This window comes from Antedon mediterranea, chromosome 8 (assembly GCF_964355755.1).
Source record: "Antedon mediterranea chromosome 8, ecAntMedi1.1, whole genome shotgun sequence".
In the NCBI taxonomy this organism is placed as follows: Eukaryota; Metazoa; Echinodermata; class Crinoidea; order Comatulida; family Antedonidae; genus Antedon; species Antedon mediterranea.
The window spans coordinates 271,575-289,956 of NC_092677.1; the positions used below are offsets into that span (position 1 = coordinate 271,575).

Here is an 18,382-nt window from a genome sequence, read left to right on the forward strand (position 1 = left end):
TTTTGTATATATTCATTCATTATTATCTAAATAAATATTATCTGAATCTGAATCTGAATTGTATGGCACGCGTCTAGTCGAATTGTATGATTCATTGTATATATCGCGCGCGTCTAGTCGTATTGTCTTTCATTTATATCCACATTGATCCTTGCCATGATTGATCATCTTCTCATTCACCATATAAACCTATTACATGATTACATGATAGCTAAATAAATATTGAAAAGAATTGAATTGAATGGCACTGTTTTGTGTTCTTAGACACATGCGGATGCCGTGTTTTGTATAGCAGCTCTTACTACCTGACGCGCGATGCCGGGCTAGATAAACAAAATAATTTAATACATAAATATAATATTTCTATATTTGATAAGCAGAGTGAATATCTCTATTTTGTAAGATTGCCTTTGTTTAATAAAAGTGAATTTGATGGCTTTCTTCATTTTTATTTAGCAGAATTTCGTATCCGTTTATGACTGCTTTCGTTCGCAATAACAATAAAAAAAAACGGCCAGACAGGATATACTATTTTATGTTTGTAAATTTATTGACAAGAGAATAATAAATTAAACATTACAACGACAAATCATCGCATTTAACATTTTCTCAAAATTCGAGAAAAAAAATATTCGGAGCTATAATATCGCCCTCATGAATAAGTTCATCTTCTTATTAAATAAAAGAACAGAACACGTCAAACGAGAAATACGAGAAACACTTTCGTTTTGACGTAAACCGTTGAATCATAGAATGTCAACATGGCCACGTGCATTTTGGATTATGCTCACAGAACGTTTTAACAACTCCTGATGACGTCAGCAACAATCTATAAACCATAGAAGCAGGAGGAAAACTATTACAGTCGCACTAATTTCTGTACGTTACATCCAACTGTAAAACGTTACAAATGTACATTCAAATATTGTAATAAAATCGCGTAGTACTCTATTTACATGAGCCGGCGTATTTAAACATTTGCAGTGCAGATTTAACTCTTTCTACTAACGAATATTATAACCTCAGCCTTCTCTAATTAAAAAAATCTGCTCTAAAAAGGTTGAAAGAGTTTTACAATTTCAGAGATTTACTCACAATTTTACATTGCAGTATACTTAGACCCTTCCCTAATAAATAAATGCGTGGGCGCTGAAGCACATAGACCTAATTTACTGTAAAAACTGCTTAAGTGTTCAAGATTTAAATACAGAAGTGTATATAGATAACTAGAGAATATTATGACAGTAACAATTAAATCTATAATTAATTTTACAATGACAGTATATATTTATATAGCACTATAACGTGAAATAAGACACTAAGAAATGAAAAAGCTCAAAAACAAATAATTAAAATGATCAGAAGTACAAATACTAGCATTTAAGCAGAGAAGATTTGTATCAACAAACTAATCTGACTTTCTTCAGGTGTAATATATAAAATAGTCAAGGGCTTTGGTTTATAAACTTAAACATGGATTTAATAATTTGCAAACTAAATATACCTGAGATGATTTAAAACGCATTTGAAAGCAGTGTTATACAACACTTGAAAGCAGTGGTATACAACACCTAGCAGTGTTATACAACACCTATCAGCTTCATATCAGTTTAACACATGAAAGCAGTGTTATACAACACCTATCAGCATCACATCAGTGTAAGCAGTGTTATACAACACCTATCAGTGTTATACAACACCTATCAGTGTTATACAACACCTATTAGTGTTATACAACACCTATCCGCATCACATCAGTGTAAGCAGTGTTATACAACACTTATCAGCTTCACATCAGTTTAACACACACATTAGATCATTCTATAAATGTTTCAAAACATGGCAATGTTTAAAATGTATTTATTTATGGTAAATGAAACACATTAATAATAATGTTAAAAAGACTAATACAAATATTAAATGATACCATAATTAAACTATAAATGGTTTATCACAATAAACTAATGATGGACTGATGATAACAGAATTAAAGCTACATTACTAAACCCCATACAGCATGATCTAATGTGTATAATTTATAAAGAGTTTATTATGAGGTCCATTTATAGACAGCCTAAATTGTATGACCTTAAAAAACAGATGTGACTTAGCTAACAGATTTTACAAATGTTGATGGCGGTAAAATAGCATTAAAATATCTTTTCAATAAAATCATAATCCGATCAACTGTACATCGTATATTGCAAACTGAGTTGTGTGTTTTTCTATTTTTACTCACACTATGACTATGTCTACATTTAATACAACGATAAAATTAGAACACCAAGAACAACTGTGTATAACAATGTTTTAGAATGACTGGTGGTCCATTTTGTCAAAAAACACTTAAAACAAGTTGACACCAACACCTAAAACAACTTTATCTCAAACAAACATTAGTGAGATGTCTGTGACATACATACACAAGTACTGCTATTCACAGTTCAAATAAACATTTATTAATCATTATTATTATTACAAATTTTAATATTGGAAAACGTGTTTTTTACCCAATCTGTTACTCTCTTCCCCAACAACAAAAACTATCATGAAAACAAAAGGTTTTCGTTCTTCCAATGCGTACAAATACACAATATCTTTCTTATTGTAATAGCCTTATCTATACTTTTCTTTTAATCAAATAATTACAGTTCTATATGAAAAGCGCCCTCAACAAGGAGTAAAAGAATAAGTATTTTGTATACATGTCACATCGCACGTATCCATGGTTTCTACTTCATCTTCACTAATTTTATTACTAGTCTCTTGAGGGCAGTGCTCATCAACATTAACAGATATATTATTTGACGAGAACACTGGAACTATGGGATGCTGTTGCGCTAGTTTATACGAGTCTGCTCTGTTCGGTGGAGGTGGACGTCTTTCAAAACTTGCTTGTTTTACTAAATTTAAACGTTGAAATTCTTGACTTAGCTGAGATTGTTTTTGAAGTTGTTGTCGCTTTTGAACCAACTTTTGCTGAAGTAGATGATTTTGTAGTTTTCTGGCAGTTGGACTGCCAATTTGACATAGTTTTTGTGGGTCAGTAATTACAGACTGGTTTAAACTAGTTTCAAGTGGTTTTAAACTTTGTGCAGTTTCATCCACCACTTGTCTATGTACATGTTGCCAATCTTGAAAGCTCTGCTTAGTAAAACAAGGTGTTGTTAATTTATTAGTTTCTTTATCAGACGAATCATAGTAATGATCTTCACTAAACGCAGTCTGTAAGGCAAGTTGTCCAAGCTGTTGCCGCGTCGGTGGAATATTGCTTTCTTGGTCATGTTCTTCTTGGTGGATATCAAACATGCCATATGTCTTTGGTATATTATGATTTTGACGGAACATTACTATACCCTGTGCCAACAGCCCATCGGAAGCACGTCTACCCTCACGGAAATAAATCGGCGACTGCGAACAGGTCCTGTTGCTGGTCTGTATTGGCTCTTGCACTCTAGAGATGCGACGTCTTCCTTGCAACTGCCTATGTTCTGTCAACGGGGACATCGATGGCGAGTTGCAAGCTGAATGTATAACTATATTTTGTTTTGAAGATGCATGTGGATAATTATGTACTATTTCCATGTCTTCATCAGAACCAAAAGATCCATTGAAAGCGTCCGGTTCCAAACCAAAGTCACTTAAACTTGGACCACTGTTACTTGGTAAATCAAATGAATAACTACTTAACGGTGGGGGTACAATTTGACATTGTTTTTCTGAATCTGTTTGTTGTCCTTCATACATATTAATTTCGTTTTCTTCATCTATAGAACAAACCATGTTCTTGGGTGACATTGACCTAACACGTCGTGTTTGGTATAATTGTGGAACAGCTTCCAACATAGCACTTTTATTTGGCTGAGTTGAGTTAAATTCTGATGTGTCCCTCACATGTCCCTGTAATGTTCTTTTTTTATGTACACCAATTTGTGGCGGTAAGGAAGAACCCTGTGTTAATCTTGATGATATATTTTCTAGATGTTGCCGTACAATGGCATGATCTGCTATTGAGCTGGGTCTCCTTGATTTCACTTCAACCTTAGAGTCCGCTGGATATGTATGCCGATACATCTTAAGACGTTCTCCTAACAAGTAGTATATTGCAGTGTAATGGTCAAATGAGTTGTTCTGGATAGACTAGAAGAAACAAAATAATCTCAATTCTAATTTGATCCACAAGAATTGTGAGAAATATCATTTTCTTACAATACTGTACAGTAGGGTACAATATTTATCATAAGTTCATATATATAATAAAAGTAATTTAACAAATATAATTTATGCTTTAAACCTAAAATACTGACATACCTCAATTGTCTTCTGCTGATCAATTCCAAGATTTTCCATTAATCGCAACGCCTTCTCGTTGAATTTCCCATCAGGCTTTGGAACCTCTATGACCGGGGTGTCTCTTTGAGCATGCAATAACATCCATTTATGTTGTTGTATTTGTTGCATTGAGTAGCGTTTTGATGGATCCACTACAAGCATTTTACGAATCATATGCTCACATTCTATTTAGTAACAAAATTACATACAAAATAATTACATATATTTATAATTATTGTAGTGTAGTGTATGGTAATAATGTATTCTATATAATGTAATAATAATGTAGTGTAGTGTATGGTAATAATGTATTCTATATAATGTAATAATAATGTAGTGTAGTGTATGGTAGTAATGTATTCTATATAATGTAATAATAATGTAGTGTAGTGTATGGTAATAATGTATTCTATATAATGTAATAATAATGTAGTGTAGTGTATGGTAATAATGTATTCTATATAATGTAATAATAATGTAGTGTAGTGTATGGTAGTAATGTATTCTATATAATGTAATAATAATGTAGTGTAGTGTATGGTAGTAATGTATTCTATATAATGTAATAATAATGTAGTGTAGTGTATGGTAGTAATGTATTCTATATAATGTAATAATAATGTAGTGTAGTGTATGGTAGTAATGTATTCTATATAATGTAATAATAATGTAGTGTAGTGTAGTGTATGGTAATAATGTATTCTATATAATATTAATATTAATGTTCACTTTAAATGTTGTTGTTTGATGTAATTATTTATTATCAACATTCCATAATAGTTTTGTTGTTATTGTTTGGTTTTATTTAGATTATAGGGTCACCCTGATTGACTGGCTGCTCTTAACAATTGCTGGATATTCTTGACCCTCACACAGAAGGAACAGGTCATTGATAATTATAACATTTATGTCTTTAGAAATGACAACTATAAATGATTTTTATTATAATAATTATGATTATGTGAGAAACATATTGTATAAATATTTTAAAATGACTAGAAAAACATTCAAATTGTTCATGGCACGCACCAGATGACATAAAATACGGAATGCGAAATCGTCCTGCTAAAACACGCTCCTTAAGTTGTGGAAGAGTCTTAGCATCAAAGGGAAGAGCTCCACATACTAGAACATATAACACCACACCTAAACTCTGAAAAAAACAAGAAAATAATAATCATAACATCACTCTAGTAAAAAGAAGTCACAATTATGGATGATAAACTTACATGACTCCACTTTTGTACATGGTATCTTTATTTTTTAATTAAAATACAATGAATGCCTTTAAAATTAAAATGACATTTGAGATATATTGTTACATTTATGGTATGGTAGTTTGAAGTGCAACTACTACACAATCACAAATAAACAAACTATCAACCTTCATCTCATAAGTTCACAGGTATAATTAAAAAATCTTACAAAGGTCATAGGTCATGACCTTATGTTATTATATTATACTAATGGATTTAAAGTAAGTCCAATGGTTTATGCTTTTAGCATGCTATACAGTTGGTATCTAGTCTGAGTGAGAGATATGTCAAATATAATGGTAATCTTGAGTTTCTGTTTAAGTATCAACATGCTATACAGTTGGTATCTAATCTGAGTGAGAGATATGTCAAATATATTATGGTAATCTTGAGTTTCTGTTCATTAACATTCTGAGTACATATCAAAGATGTTGATGGCCTACAATCCATACTTTTTACAGCAGGCAAATATGAGTGCAGTATTTGATTTGATTTTATTCGGTTTTAACATAAGATTACAAGACAATGTGAATACAAAAAATTTAAAAGCAAATACATATAAATTAGAAAGCAAGGATACTGTATCCCATAAAGTTGACAGAAAAATCTACTTAATTCCAATTGGGTCCTTCAAGAGTTTATCAAATCCACAAGTATTGGAATTTGTCATTATCAGATTGATTTACAATATTTCTTTATGATATTGAAGAAGCAAAAATTAAAGATAATGAAGAATATTTGTAATAAAAAACCAATAATTTGAAAATGGTACAGTTAAAGCGGCCACCCTCTGGATATTACAAGTGCATTCGTTTATCAAATCCACATAAGTAGTGGCATTTATTTATGATGTGTAGCAGGCAGGCAGTAGTAAAAAATTAAAGAATAATGAAGAATATTGTAATTAAAATCCAACAATTTAAAAAATGGTAGATATCTGTTAATAAAATTACTGTAATTATGACAGTAGTACCATACTGTAGGTAAAGATCCTCGAACATAAGCCCATCCTCTACATTTGATCAATTTTCTTGCAAAAAATGGCATTCGGATTCTCAGATATAAGCCCACTATTAATTTTAAGAATTCAGAATAAAACATTATTGTATTTTTTCAATGTAATTTGTGAAATCTTAAATTTAAAAATGTGATGGAGCGAAGCATATGATATTGATTTAGGAATCCTAACAGACTTGATAATAAGCTGATGATGTCATCAATACAAAATACCTACACTAGCATTACCATAGCAACAAGATTAAGCACAAGGAATGCCATCATTTCCTGCATCTAATTAAGTGAAATGTCAGAGTTCATTTGAAATATTGGGTCCAATTACGCATCTGGTAGATTCTATTATTAGTTAGTGTAAGATGTGATGGTGCTCAGAGAGACTTGACGTAAATAGTTAGTGTAAGATGTGATGGTGCTCAGAGAGACTTGACGTAAATAGTTAGTGTAAGATGTGATGGTGCTCAGAGAGACTTGACGTAAATAGTTAGTGTAAGATGTGATGGTGCTCAGAGAGACTTGACGTAAATAGTTAGTGTAAGATGTGATGGTGCTCAGAGAGACTTGACGTAAATAGTTAGTGTAAGATGTGATGGTGCTCAGAGAGACTTGACGTAAATAGTTAGTGTAAGATGTGATGGTGCTCAAAGAGACTTGACGTAAATAGTTAGTGTAAGATGTGATGGTGCTCAGAGAGACTTGACGTAAATAGTTAGTGTAAGATGTGATGGTGCTCAGAGAGACTTGACGTAAATAGTTAGTGTAAGATGTGATGGTGCTCAGAGAGACTTGACGTAAATAAGCTGCAAGTTGTATAGTGTACACTGACGCAATAAATTAAAAACAGCAACGAAAACTTACAAAACAATCATTATTACAAGATCTAGCCCTATCAAAATATTTTAAGATACATAGTTTTGACCTTACAAATGCTACATACAAAGATTATGTTTGCCCCTTTTACAGATTATCAATAGAATAACTGATAATGTTGGTATTCCAAGATTATATTTTCCTCTACAACAGAATACAGTAGATTAATTATTGATTTAATCTGCCCTATCACAAAATGCTTACATAAATAAATGTGAACGCTCTTCCTGCTTACGCGATATTCAATATCATGTTACGAAAGCACAATAAAAAGAACGTGCCAAAACAGATAAATATTGTATGGGCCCTGTTAAAAAATGAGTTTGTTGAGATTTTTTGAAATCATCACATATTTGGGTATGGTGTTAAGCATGAAACCATGGTATTGCCTGCTATTTATTTTTCTAATTTTAATACTAAATAGCAGTATCTGTACTTAATACCATACTGTACTTAATCATACTGTACTTTAAAGTAAGACAGAATGTTGTTTATTAAATTTTCGTTTATGATATCCAACAATTTAATTATAAGTTACAGTATTTATTATAAATTATTAATTTATCCTAAAAACATTGAACTACAGTATATTCAACATCTTAACAGAATACTGCATGTGTACAACTACAGTATATTCAACATCTTAACAGATCTAAATAAATATTTCCCTTGAGGAGAAAATGAAAGAGGCGTTGTATAATACTGGACTGTTACATACTCGTACGTAAATTGAATAAAAATAAACTTTAAATAATATTCTTATTAAGATCATGTTATCTCGAAATGGATTAAACTGAACTGTTGACCTAACAGATAAGCTTGTTAATTAATTTTGCTAAAACATCCTTTAATCTTTTGTCGTTTTTTTTGTTGCAAAATGTAATCAAATTAATGAAAAAGAAGACATTTATAGGAAACAAACATTCAATTGAAATAATAACAGAATTCACAAAAAGATGAAACATCAGTATTTATGCCTTCTTCTTTCTAATTTTTTTTAAATATATTGTATGTACATTGTAATCAATTTTGTAATATGAAAGGAGTAAATAAATGTTGCTTTGAATTGCTTTGATTTCCTGAATGTCAAAGGTCAAACAACTCACCCAAACATCAAGTTGAGGTCCCTCATACTGCTGTCCTTCAAAGACTTCAGGAGCAGCATATGGAGGGCTACCACACCAAGTTGCAAGATGTTTACCAACTGTGAAATAGTTACTAAATCCAAAATCTGCTATCTTTACATTCATATTACCATCAAGCAGTAGATTCTCTGCCTAAGAAAATATCAAAATAATACAATTTAACAATTTTTTGTTTTTGTTAATTTTCCTTAATAAAAATTCAAAAATGATTAGTACCAAGATAGGAAACAGGACTTATAACGAATACATTTATTCATCAAATCACAATAAAATAATAGTATGTAAGATTCAAGAAAATGATGAAATGGGGTGTCTGGAAAAACCAGGAGGTTTGTATGATAGAAACCCCAGATTACAAAATGCTTTAACAATTGTTTAGTGTAAATTAATTAATGTGTTTCAATTTGGATGGTTTTCATAAACAATTACCAAACAACCAAAGTACATTTAAACATTCCACCATGATTAAACTATACCTTTAAATCTCGGTGTACAACGTTGTGTTTGTGACAATAATCAACAGCAGACACAATCTGACCAAACTTCTGCCCAGCTTCTTTTTCACTCATTCTACCATTTTTATCAAGATAATCTGGAAAAAAAAAAGTTAATTGCTAATTAAGAAATTGCATGTTTTGTACAGAGCATTACCCCGACATTTTTTTAAAATCCATTCTGTAGCAGCTAATCGTCTATTCATTATCCAAAAAAATTAAATTTTAACTAACAACAAATTTCTTCAGTTATTCTGCAGAAATGGCACACACTTGAAACAATAACATAATCATGAATAATCTGTTTAACAGACCAACCGTACCAGGGTCAAACCAACTCAACCAGACCAGAATGAATCTACATTATGTAATTCCTCCATGAATTCAGTCTACTTTTCAAGAGATCACAGTTTCAAAATGATAAAACTTCAAGTTTGGCACAAGGTACTAGAATGCATCTCCACTGCTGATCCAAAGAAAAATTAACCCACTTTTTTGGAATTTTTAAAAATATGAATAATTTGCAAATGATTTCTCTACATAATAAGGCTTTGATACTCGTGTATTACATAATACTAAACTTACCAAACATTTCACCATTCTGTGCATACTCTGTAACCAAGTAAAGCATGCTTTTTGTTTCCATCACCTAAAAACAAAATTATTAATATTTTTTATTTTCAAATAATGGTACTACAATCTTAAAAAATGTTAATACAGAGCTTGAGTTTACTGATATCAAAATAGGGACAGACAGACAGACAAACGTACCTGATAAAGCTTGATGACATGGGGGTGGTTTAGGTTCTTCATTATATGAACCTCGCGATATACTTTCTTCAAATTACTTTCATCTAACTTGGTTTTATCAATAATTTTGATGGCAACCTAAAATACAAAGAAATTATTTGATAATTAATAATTTAAAAGGAAAAAAGAATCAAAACAAAAAATCAATTTATACTATCTATATACTTTTTTCTAATTATTTGATAATTTCAGGGATAATTTATAATGTAAGAAAAAAGAATAAAAACAAAAAATCAACAGAGCTTCTTAAAGTGAAAACTTCTAATCATTGTGTACCACAAATGAGGTACAAAGGTGGTATAATGCTTGATGTACGATTTCTTAGTACTCTCATTAGCTACACATTGTGCAAATGTTGGTTTTACAGATCACTGACATTAACCACCATTCATAGTACATTGCCATTCATTCACGTTACCTTGCATTTTATGTAAATATGTAATAAAAAAAATAAGCTCCTGTTTCTGCTGTGAAAAAGTAATGATTAATAACATGTTGAATATGCCATTTTAATGTTACATAATATTTACTCACTTTGGAAAAAACTAATTGGATAAAAAAATCCAATGGGTTTTTGGTTGAATTTAACTGTTCATTTTGTTATTTTGAAACATTATTTTGTTCAGTTCAGGTTTTTTTTTCTATGGAAGTGATTACCTTTGTTAAAACTAGAAAATGGCCTATTCAAAGTCTGATTTTTATTAACCATCATTTTTCCTATTTTTGGGGGACAATACATACATTGTTAAACCATGGAGAAATACTGCAGGTTTTGCAGTGTAGACTCAATCACTACAGTAAGTGTAGACTCAATCACACTACAGTAAGTGTAGACTCAATCACTACAGTAAGTGTAGACTCAATCACACTACAATAAGTGTAGACTCAATCACACTACATTAAGTGTAGACTCAATCACACTACAGTAAGTGTAGACTCAATCACTACAGTAAGTGTAGACTCAATCACACTACATTAAGTGTAGACTCAATCACTACAGTAAGTGTAGACTCAATAACACTACAGTAAGTGTAGACTCAATCACACTACAATAAGTGTAGACTCAATCACACTACATTAAGTGTAGACTCAATCACACTACAGTAAGTGTAGACTCAATCACACTACAGTAAGTGTAGACTCAATCACTACATTAAGTGTAGACTCAATCACACTACAGTAAGTGTAGACTCAATCACCACTACATTAAGTGTAGACTCAATCACACTACAGTAAGTGTAGACTCAATCACACTACAGTAAGTGTAGACTCAATCACTACATTAAGTGTAGACTCAATCACTACAGTAAGTGTAGACTCAATCACACTACATTAAGTGTAGACTCAATCACACTACATTAAGTGTAGACTCAATCACACTACAGTAAGTGTAGACTCAATCACACTACAGTAAGTGTAGACTCAATCACACTACAGTAAGTGTAGACTCAATCACACTACATTAAGTGTAGACTCAATCACACTACATTAAGTGTAGACTCAATCACACTACAGTAAGTGTAGACTCAATCACTACTGTATGTATAAGTTTGCATATTGTACATTATTGTTTACCAAATTTAGCTATAATAAAAATATGATCTTCAAATTGGATAAATCATGTACTTAAGCACTAAACGATAAAACATACTTAATCTAATAAAATTATTAAACCCAGCTAAACCTCTTAAAATCAATCATAATTACAACATATTCAAATTAGTTTTGAACGTTCCATTACTAGAGTAGTACTGTAAATAGTGTAATCCAGTCAAAAATAATTATGAATGGTAACCCACACACTTCCACAAATAGTTACAACAACCATGCATACAAAATTATGGAATGAACTACAGTATACCTGAAGCAATAGCTGATAGTGGCATACATATTATATCCCTGGATATATAGATAAGTGCAAGGCAAACATACTGTTTAGTACTACATTATTCCAGGACAAACAACATTCAGAATGATCTATGGATAAACACACATTTTTGAGTACTTTGTATTTTATCACTAAATAAATACAATACCAGGTAGTAATCATTTATTTTAAAATCATTACAGCACAATTTATAGCAATACGACGTTACATGGATAGAAAATGTTCATAATGTGTTAGTATCTTTATGTTAAAAACTCCAGTTGTTTTCCTATCCTAAATAGTGAGCGATTGGCATGTTTTTATTTCCTGTGTATTCCATTCTATTAATACGACCTCTCTCAGGATATAGGGCAAGTACTCTACATCTTTCGTAGTTCCTAAACCAGTAACAAATGAATAAACATAATTTTAAATGTTGCGTCTCCTAAGAAACTGGAGGTACAGTAACATCGAGAATTGAAATAGAAAAATGTATATACAGGTATTAATTAATAATATAGGATTCTTACGTACAGTAGGTACTGTAAATTACTGAAAAAATGACAATGCTGTTGGTATCAGTGGCTGGATTTCAATAAAGATACAAGTAAAATATGAAAAAAGCTAAATCAAAACGGAAAATTAAAAGATTCAGGAAAATAGTAGTGACAAGGTTTCGGCAACAAACACTATTCCTTCGTACGGACGACAAGTTTCAGACGGCATGGTCCATTAAACCAGTCATGTATATTTAAATAATTTTTTTTGAGAATGGATTTAATTTTGTAATTTTAAGTGAATGAGTTAACTGATTATGAAGCACATCTTCTTACAATGACATCATCACTTAAGCTCAATTAACCTAAGCCTGACCTTCAAATCCAATCTCTGCTGCCATTTTTTATTGAACTTTATCAATACTTTCGCTTTCAATAACTAATCTACAAAATAATAATAATAATAGATAAATATTCAAACTTTTTGATATTTAAACTTTCTCACTTTTGAAAATGTTGCCTTTTAAACTTCAAGCAGCCCTCAGTCTGACAAGAAATAAAGTGGTACGGTGGTCGCAAGAAATAAAATGGTGCAGTGGACGCAAGAAATAAAGTGGTGTGGTGGTCGCAAGAAATAAAGTGGTGCGGTGGTTGCAAGAAATTAAGAGGTGCGGTGGTCGCAAGAAAAGGGAACAATCTCAGACCCACATCCTAAAATCAAGTCGGTTCTATGCGGTACCAACAACTCCGAAAAAAAGATGGTTCTATGCAGTACCAACTCCTAAAATCAAGTTGGTTCTCTGTCTGCGGTACCAACTTCTAAAATCAGGTTGGTTCTCTGTGGTACCAACTTATAAAATCAAGTCGGTTCTCTGTGGTACCAACTCCTAAACCATGTTGGTTGGTTCTCTGCGGTACCAACTCTAAAACCATGTTGGTTCTCTGTGGTACCAACTCCTAACTAATATTAAGTTGGTTCTCCAAGCAAGGAAGGTTCAATATAATATGGAATATCTTGTGAAGAAAAAGTCTAAACTAATAAATAATGTTCATTATTATGCAATATATTTATTTATTTATTTATTTCGTTTTCTTTTAGTAGGGTAGCCCTCTCAGTAATAAAATAAAACTGCTCTTCCGAGGGGCCCTACGGCACATTTAAACAAAATTTGAAAACAACTTAAACTAAACTTAAACTAAAACTAAAACTATATATATGGATCCACTACATTTTCAAACCATCATGATAGAGGAACTATGATCAAACTGCTTGAGTACTGTACTGTATACATTGTAAAAACAAGTACACTGTAGGTAGGCCAATAGCCTGTAATTAACATACCATGATAATTAATATTAATAAAGACGATTTAATATACTGTATTAATGAAATGGATTTAAGAATAAACTTAGTAACAAACATACATAAATACAGGACGTCATTCGACGCCTAAGAGTAAGTAAGTAAGTATGTTCTTAAACTTTGTTGGATTGCTCACCTGTGATTTTGTAATCCGGTGTTTCGCAAGTTTTACCACCGCAAAATTTCCTTTGCCTAGAGTTTTATCAATATCGTAAAAACCAACTCTCGCCTGTGATCGCCGATGTGGTGGCTTCGTAGGCTCAGAGCGACATGCCATTACGACCATTTTCTAGCGCGGCTATGTTCACGAACTTACAGTGTTATAGGCCTAAAACAACAAGACACAATTCATAGTAGTACCACACTCGCTCGTCTTCTTGCCGATGACAACGGCCTTTCTCCCTCTATTCCACTAATTCGGTACATAAGGCGAATATAGCATCACTAATCAACTCTGTTTTCATCCTGGTTTCCAATAAACTAAATAAAAGTGAACATGATGTGTGGATTAAAAAACCCGCAGTGATGGAATCTGGAACCGAAGTTAACACAAGCTCTTTTTCGATACCTTATCTCACTTTGCCGGGCCAAGCCATGTTATTTTGAAGAAATCCTGACAGAGCACGTCAAACAATGACGTCATACCATAGCACTTTGCTAAGGGGCGGTATCTACTCGGCGTGACAAATTTGTTGTCATGGTAACAGCGGGTAGTATGACGCAAATTGCAACGAAACGACCCTGGATTGTTGCGAGGCAAATTCTCACAGAGAATCAACGTTATATTTTTTACGCTGTTCTACCAAAAATGTAGTTTCTTCATTTTCGTTCTACTTATTCTTGTCTCTACAACATTAAATACAGTTTATTTATTTATTATATATTATTTTCATGCCATAACTAGTTCTCTTTTTAACCCTCACGTGATATTCTTACGTACAATTTCTCCGGATATGATTCTCGGCCAAATCTGACCATGTGCAAAAATGACATAAAATTAAAGCACTTTATCAATCTACGTTTCCAGCTTAGACGTGTTTATACACTTTTACCATCCATGTGTGCAACTTGTAACTGAAATTGAAAAGCAGACGATTAAACCATGGAGTTATACTTCATGATTAAACTAAACTTTTCACGATATATTATAATTTATATTATTAATATATTTACCGTGTTTTTTTCGTAGGCGTGGAAACAATAGGACCGTTCACATACGGTATCAATATACAGTAAAATAATTCTGTGTTAAATAATAAATTATGTGATTGTTATGAATACTCATAATAATAATGATAAACATAATATGATAAAAGATCCACCAGCAGATCCTTGCTTACGTCATCGCGTTCAATTGTTGTTGAGATATTCGACATTTTTTTTTTCGTTAAACATCTTGTCAATATTTATGTTTCTTGTTTGTAAATTAACATGGCGTACGCGCGCGTGGTTTAATTTATTTTTTAATAATCATATATACAGGTTAATTTGGATCACATTGTGGGCTAAAAAATAACACAGAAAATAATTTGATACTGTATTATGGGGGAGGGGAAATATGATGTAATAAGTGACGCTAAAACATGGTTATGTTAATGTTATGTCAATAATGCTTGTGAAAATAAAACAATTAGAATGTATAGTGAACACTGAATGTCAAAAGCTATAAAATGTTTTTAATATTGACTTTTATAAACGTACACTATCAACATAATTGTTACGTGCCAACTTATCTGTACGTCACTACTATATCAATGATTCAAGGCAATTGTTAGCTCTTTGCGAGGGTAGTGTAAACAATGACAGTAGTACATGTGACTCCACTATTATTTGACACACAATTAACAGCAGATTACATAACATGCGTACGACGTCATCAGCGTAACGCGTGCCCGTTTTACGCACGTCGCTCGCGCTGGGGGGTAAAATGTTCACATGTCGCTTCAACGTACACTCTCCTTTCAGCAGCACAGCAGCAGAGAACGTGAATCGTTTTTAGGATGTTTTTCAATGATTGAAATTCATGCAGTCTGTACTGTAACAAAGCCTCGTCGTTACCATGGTGAAGATAATTACAGATGCTTTTTATACTGTGACGTCAAACGATTTAGAAGCGCTCATAACAAAATCCCACAATGTTATATCATCACTATTCCTTGGAAGCAGCTACATGTCACCAGAAAAAAAAGAGATTATGCAATTATATAAGACACAGAATAAAAAAGGCAGTAATTAATTCAAATTAATTTTTAAAATGTTGATGCTAATTAATTATTTAATAACGGAAATCCTAATTAAGAAAATAAAAACAAAAAGGCTATGACGTCATCAACTACGTTATGGTGACGTAATATAATCATTAAATTGCATTAGAAATGATTTGATTATTCAAGCTTTAGTAGAAGGCTACTACATGTACAAGCATGCATTCTTTGTAATAAAATTTATAATTATTAAAATTGAATTAACCAGTAGAGGGCGCTAACAGAAACTTAAGAATGCAAAACTGTCATACACAGCGATGATAACTCGATCGGACCAATCACAAGCAACGTCGGAGTCCATCGATTGTGATTGGTTAATTTCCCGGCGTTGCGTGTACTTCGTTGCTGTGAGAACCAACAGCTTGCCCGTAATACCTGTCACTGTTAAGTTCGGTTAAGTTTCATATTACACAAATTTGCTAGTCTTTTCCACATTGTACAAACCATTCTATCGTGACAACCCTATCCTACTACCTGTACTGCTACCCTGCCGGGTAACCTGCTAAATAATCTCTAATTAAATACCATGTTTCATCTATCTTCTCAGGTGTAGCACCTAATTATTCATGATTTCTGCCTCTGACGTTTCAGTAAAAGAATTTCTTATCCGTCCCGGTTCTTGGTGGAATTTTCTAATTTACATTTAAGTGGATCTGCTGATAATATAAAATCAACAATAACGAAAACTGTTCAAAGCAGCTACGATGAAACTCTCGCTAGGCCTATTTGTTATTGTTTACTGTTGTACGTGGAGTCTCGTCTGTGGACTCGACTGCACAGTCAACATATATGCAACAGGATGTACAAACGAGTTGTATAGGCCTACTTTAGAACCCAAAGAAGAAATATGCGACGAGAAAATCAACGATAAACTCAACGATAAACTAGACAACATAACACTTAAACTTGTAGACTTTGAAAACACACTCACCGAATTTGAAAATACACTCGCCGACTTTGAAAATAAACTCGACGACTTTGAAAAGAAACTTGCTGAAACTAAATTTTCAGGTTTGTATTAATACCATGGTCTTGGTGACGCAAAGCTAGCTTATACGCACCGGTACTATTAAGATTAAGAGATTTTAAAACGAATAACTTGTAGTTAAGCATGTATTTTACATGGCCAATTTTATTTAGCTTTTTTTAATTGAATCAATTGGGTAAGGATGGGCGATTTTCTCATGTCGATGATGCACGGACTTGTTTGGCAGAGTCGTGCTTGTCACGATCGCATTTAACTCATGATGTGAATTGTTTTAAATTGCAGAGTTTAAGGTTATTTTCAGAGCTAATTCCAGGGTAGAATTTATAAACTTAGCTGAATTATGGAAAGGTACAAACTCCTCAAATGCTGACGTACCTGGGGCAGCGGAGGTCGATGGTAACGTGGCGGTTCCTTACAAAAGTACGTTGGTAGAGCAATGGGGCGCATTGGATATTAAGAAGGTATTCTCATAAAACATTTCATTTCAAGTTGCCTTGAGGTTAGTTTAATGTATTGTGCTTCCTCTCTTACTTTCAGGTTAAATTTGCTTTCTATGAAGGAGGTGTAAAAGTTATGACATTGATATTTAATGGCATTGGTACCAACAAGAATAACTGGTTTCATAAAGACCGTATTATACAGACGCCGTACCCAGATATGCTAACATCATCCTTCAATCACTTTGGAATTGATCCTGATGTTGGGTAGGCCTTTTTTCTCTTTTTTTTGGGAGGGGAGGGGGGGTGGAGATGACGTACCTTTCTAGTATTAAATAAATGAAATAGCTAGCTTAATTCATTATCCTTCTGGGTATTGGTTGATTAAAGAAGATTCTATGTCGAAAACTCTCGTGTTGCTCATTGTATTTTACAGTCATGGATGTTCAGGAAGAACCATGGTGGATGTCCTAACCCAACCCTAACCCTAACGGGCAGTGTCGTATGTGGTATATTAGCAAGAACCATGGTGGATGTCCGAATGACGCCGGATGGGTGTCTGTGACGACACAATTCGAACTTGTGCATGGGATCGAGCTTACGGTCCAGCCTCTCAATTCCTCTACTCCACACAAAGCGGTGTCACTATTTTTGGCACAGAAGTAAGGCCTACATTCACACATGATCATTCTTGTTCCAAAGAATATCCACTGTCCAATAAATGTATGAGTAGGGCCTAATTATTCCGGTACTCCACAACAATGCCTCTCTGAGCTGCTTGAATCATACGTAATTTTGAATTTCAGATTTTCCCGTTGGAAGTGCAAGTGTGAGTGGCCATTTTAATCTAAACAGGAGTACTGTAATTTTGCGATCCATATTGCGTCTATTCGTGTAATACATAATTATAATGAGTGCATTTGGTATTTCCATCATGACCGTTTGTAAACTTATAATTGAATAAAATAAAACATTGAGTGGTACCGCATTAATTATTTATGTTTAAATATTTTGATAATTTAGACTTTTAATTTTATATTCTGTC

At 32.7% G+C, this 18,382-nt stretch overlaps 1 protein-coding gene and 1 long non-coding RNA gene across 3 annotated transcripts; one reads left to right on the top strand and one right to left on the bottom strand.

Moving 5' to 3' along the window:
* Positions 1-545: 545 nt before the first annotated feature.
* LOC140056408 (serine/threonine-protein kinase SIK2-like) lies at positions 546-14,288 on the bottom strand. Its single transcript, XM_072101773.1, has 8 exons — positions 13,785-14,288; positions 9,883-9,999; positions 9,697-9,760; positions 9,094-9,209; positions 8,579-8,749; positions 5,362-5,485; positions 4,312-4,517; positions 546-4,140 (listed from the first exon to the last, which is right to left on the bottom strand). Exons 1-8 carry the CDS (start codon positions 13,932-13,934, stop codon positions 2,671-2,673), a joined length of 2,418 nt encoding a protein of 805 aa, XP_071957874.1. The 5' UTR covers positions 13,935-14,288; the 3' UTR covers positions 546-2,670.
* A 2,692-nt stretch (positions 14,289-16,980) lies between these two features.
* Positions 16,981-18,353, top strand: LOC140057548 (uncharacterized). Of its 2 annotated transcripts, none has more exons than XR_011846962.1 (3): positions 16,981-17,361; positions 17,438-17,604; positions 17,774-18,353. It is a non-coding gene; the product is annotated as an uncharacterized lncRNA (long non-coding RNA). The 2 variants fall into 2 exon arrangements; XR_011846963.1 differs by having other exon boundaries at positions 16,981-17,320.
* The last annotated feature ends 29 nt before the right edge of the window (positions 18,354-18,382 follow it).

Coding starts and splice junctions, on each gene's coding strand:
- LOC140056408 (XM_072101773.1), bottom strand. CDS start 13,934: ATGGTCGTAATGGCATGTCGCTCTGAGCCTACGAAGCCACCACATCGG. Junction 9,210..9,696: donor ACAGAATGGTGAAATGTTTG/GTAAGTTTAGTA, acceptor TTTTTTTTCCAG/ATTATCTTGATAAAAATGGT. Junction 4,518..5,361: donor TCCGTATTTTATGTCATCTG/GTGCGTGCCATG, acceptor GTTACTAAATAG/AATGTGAGCATATGATTCGT.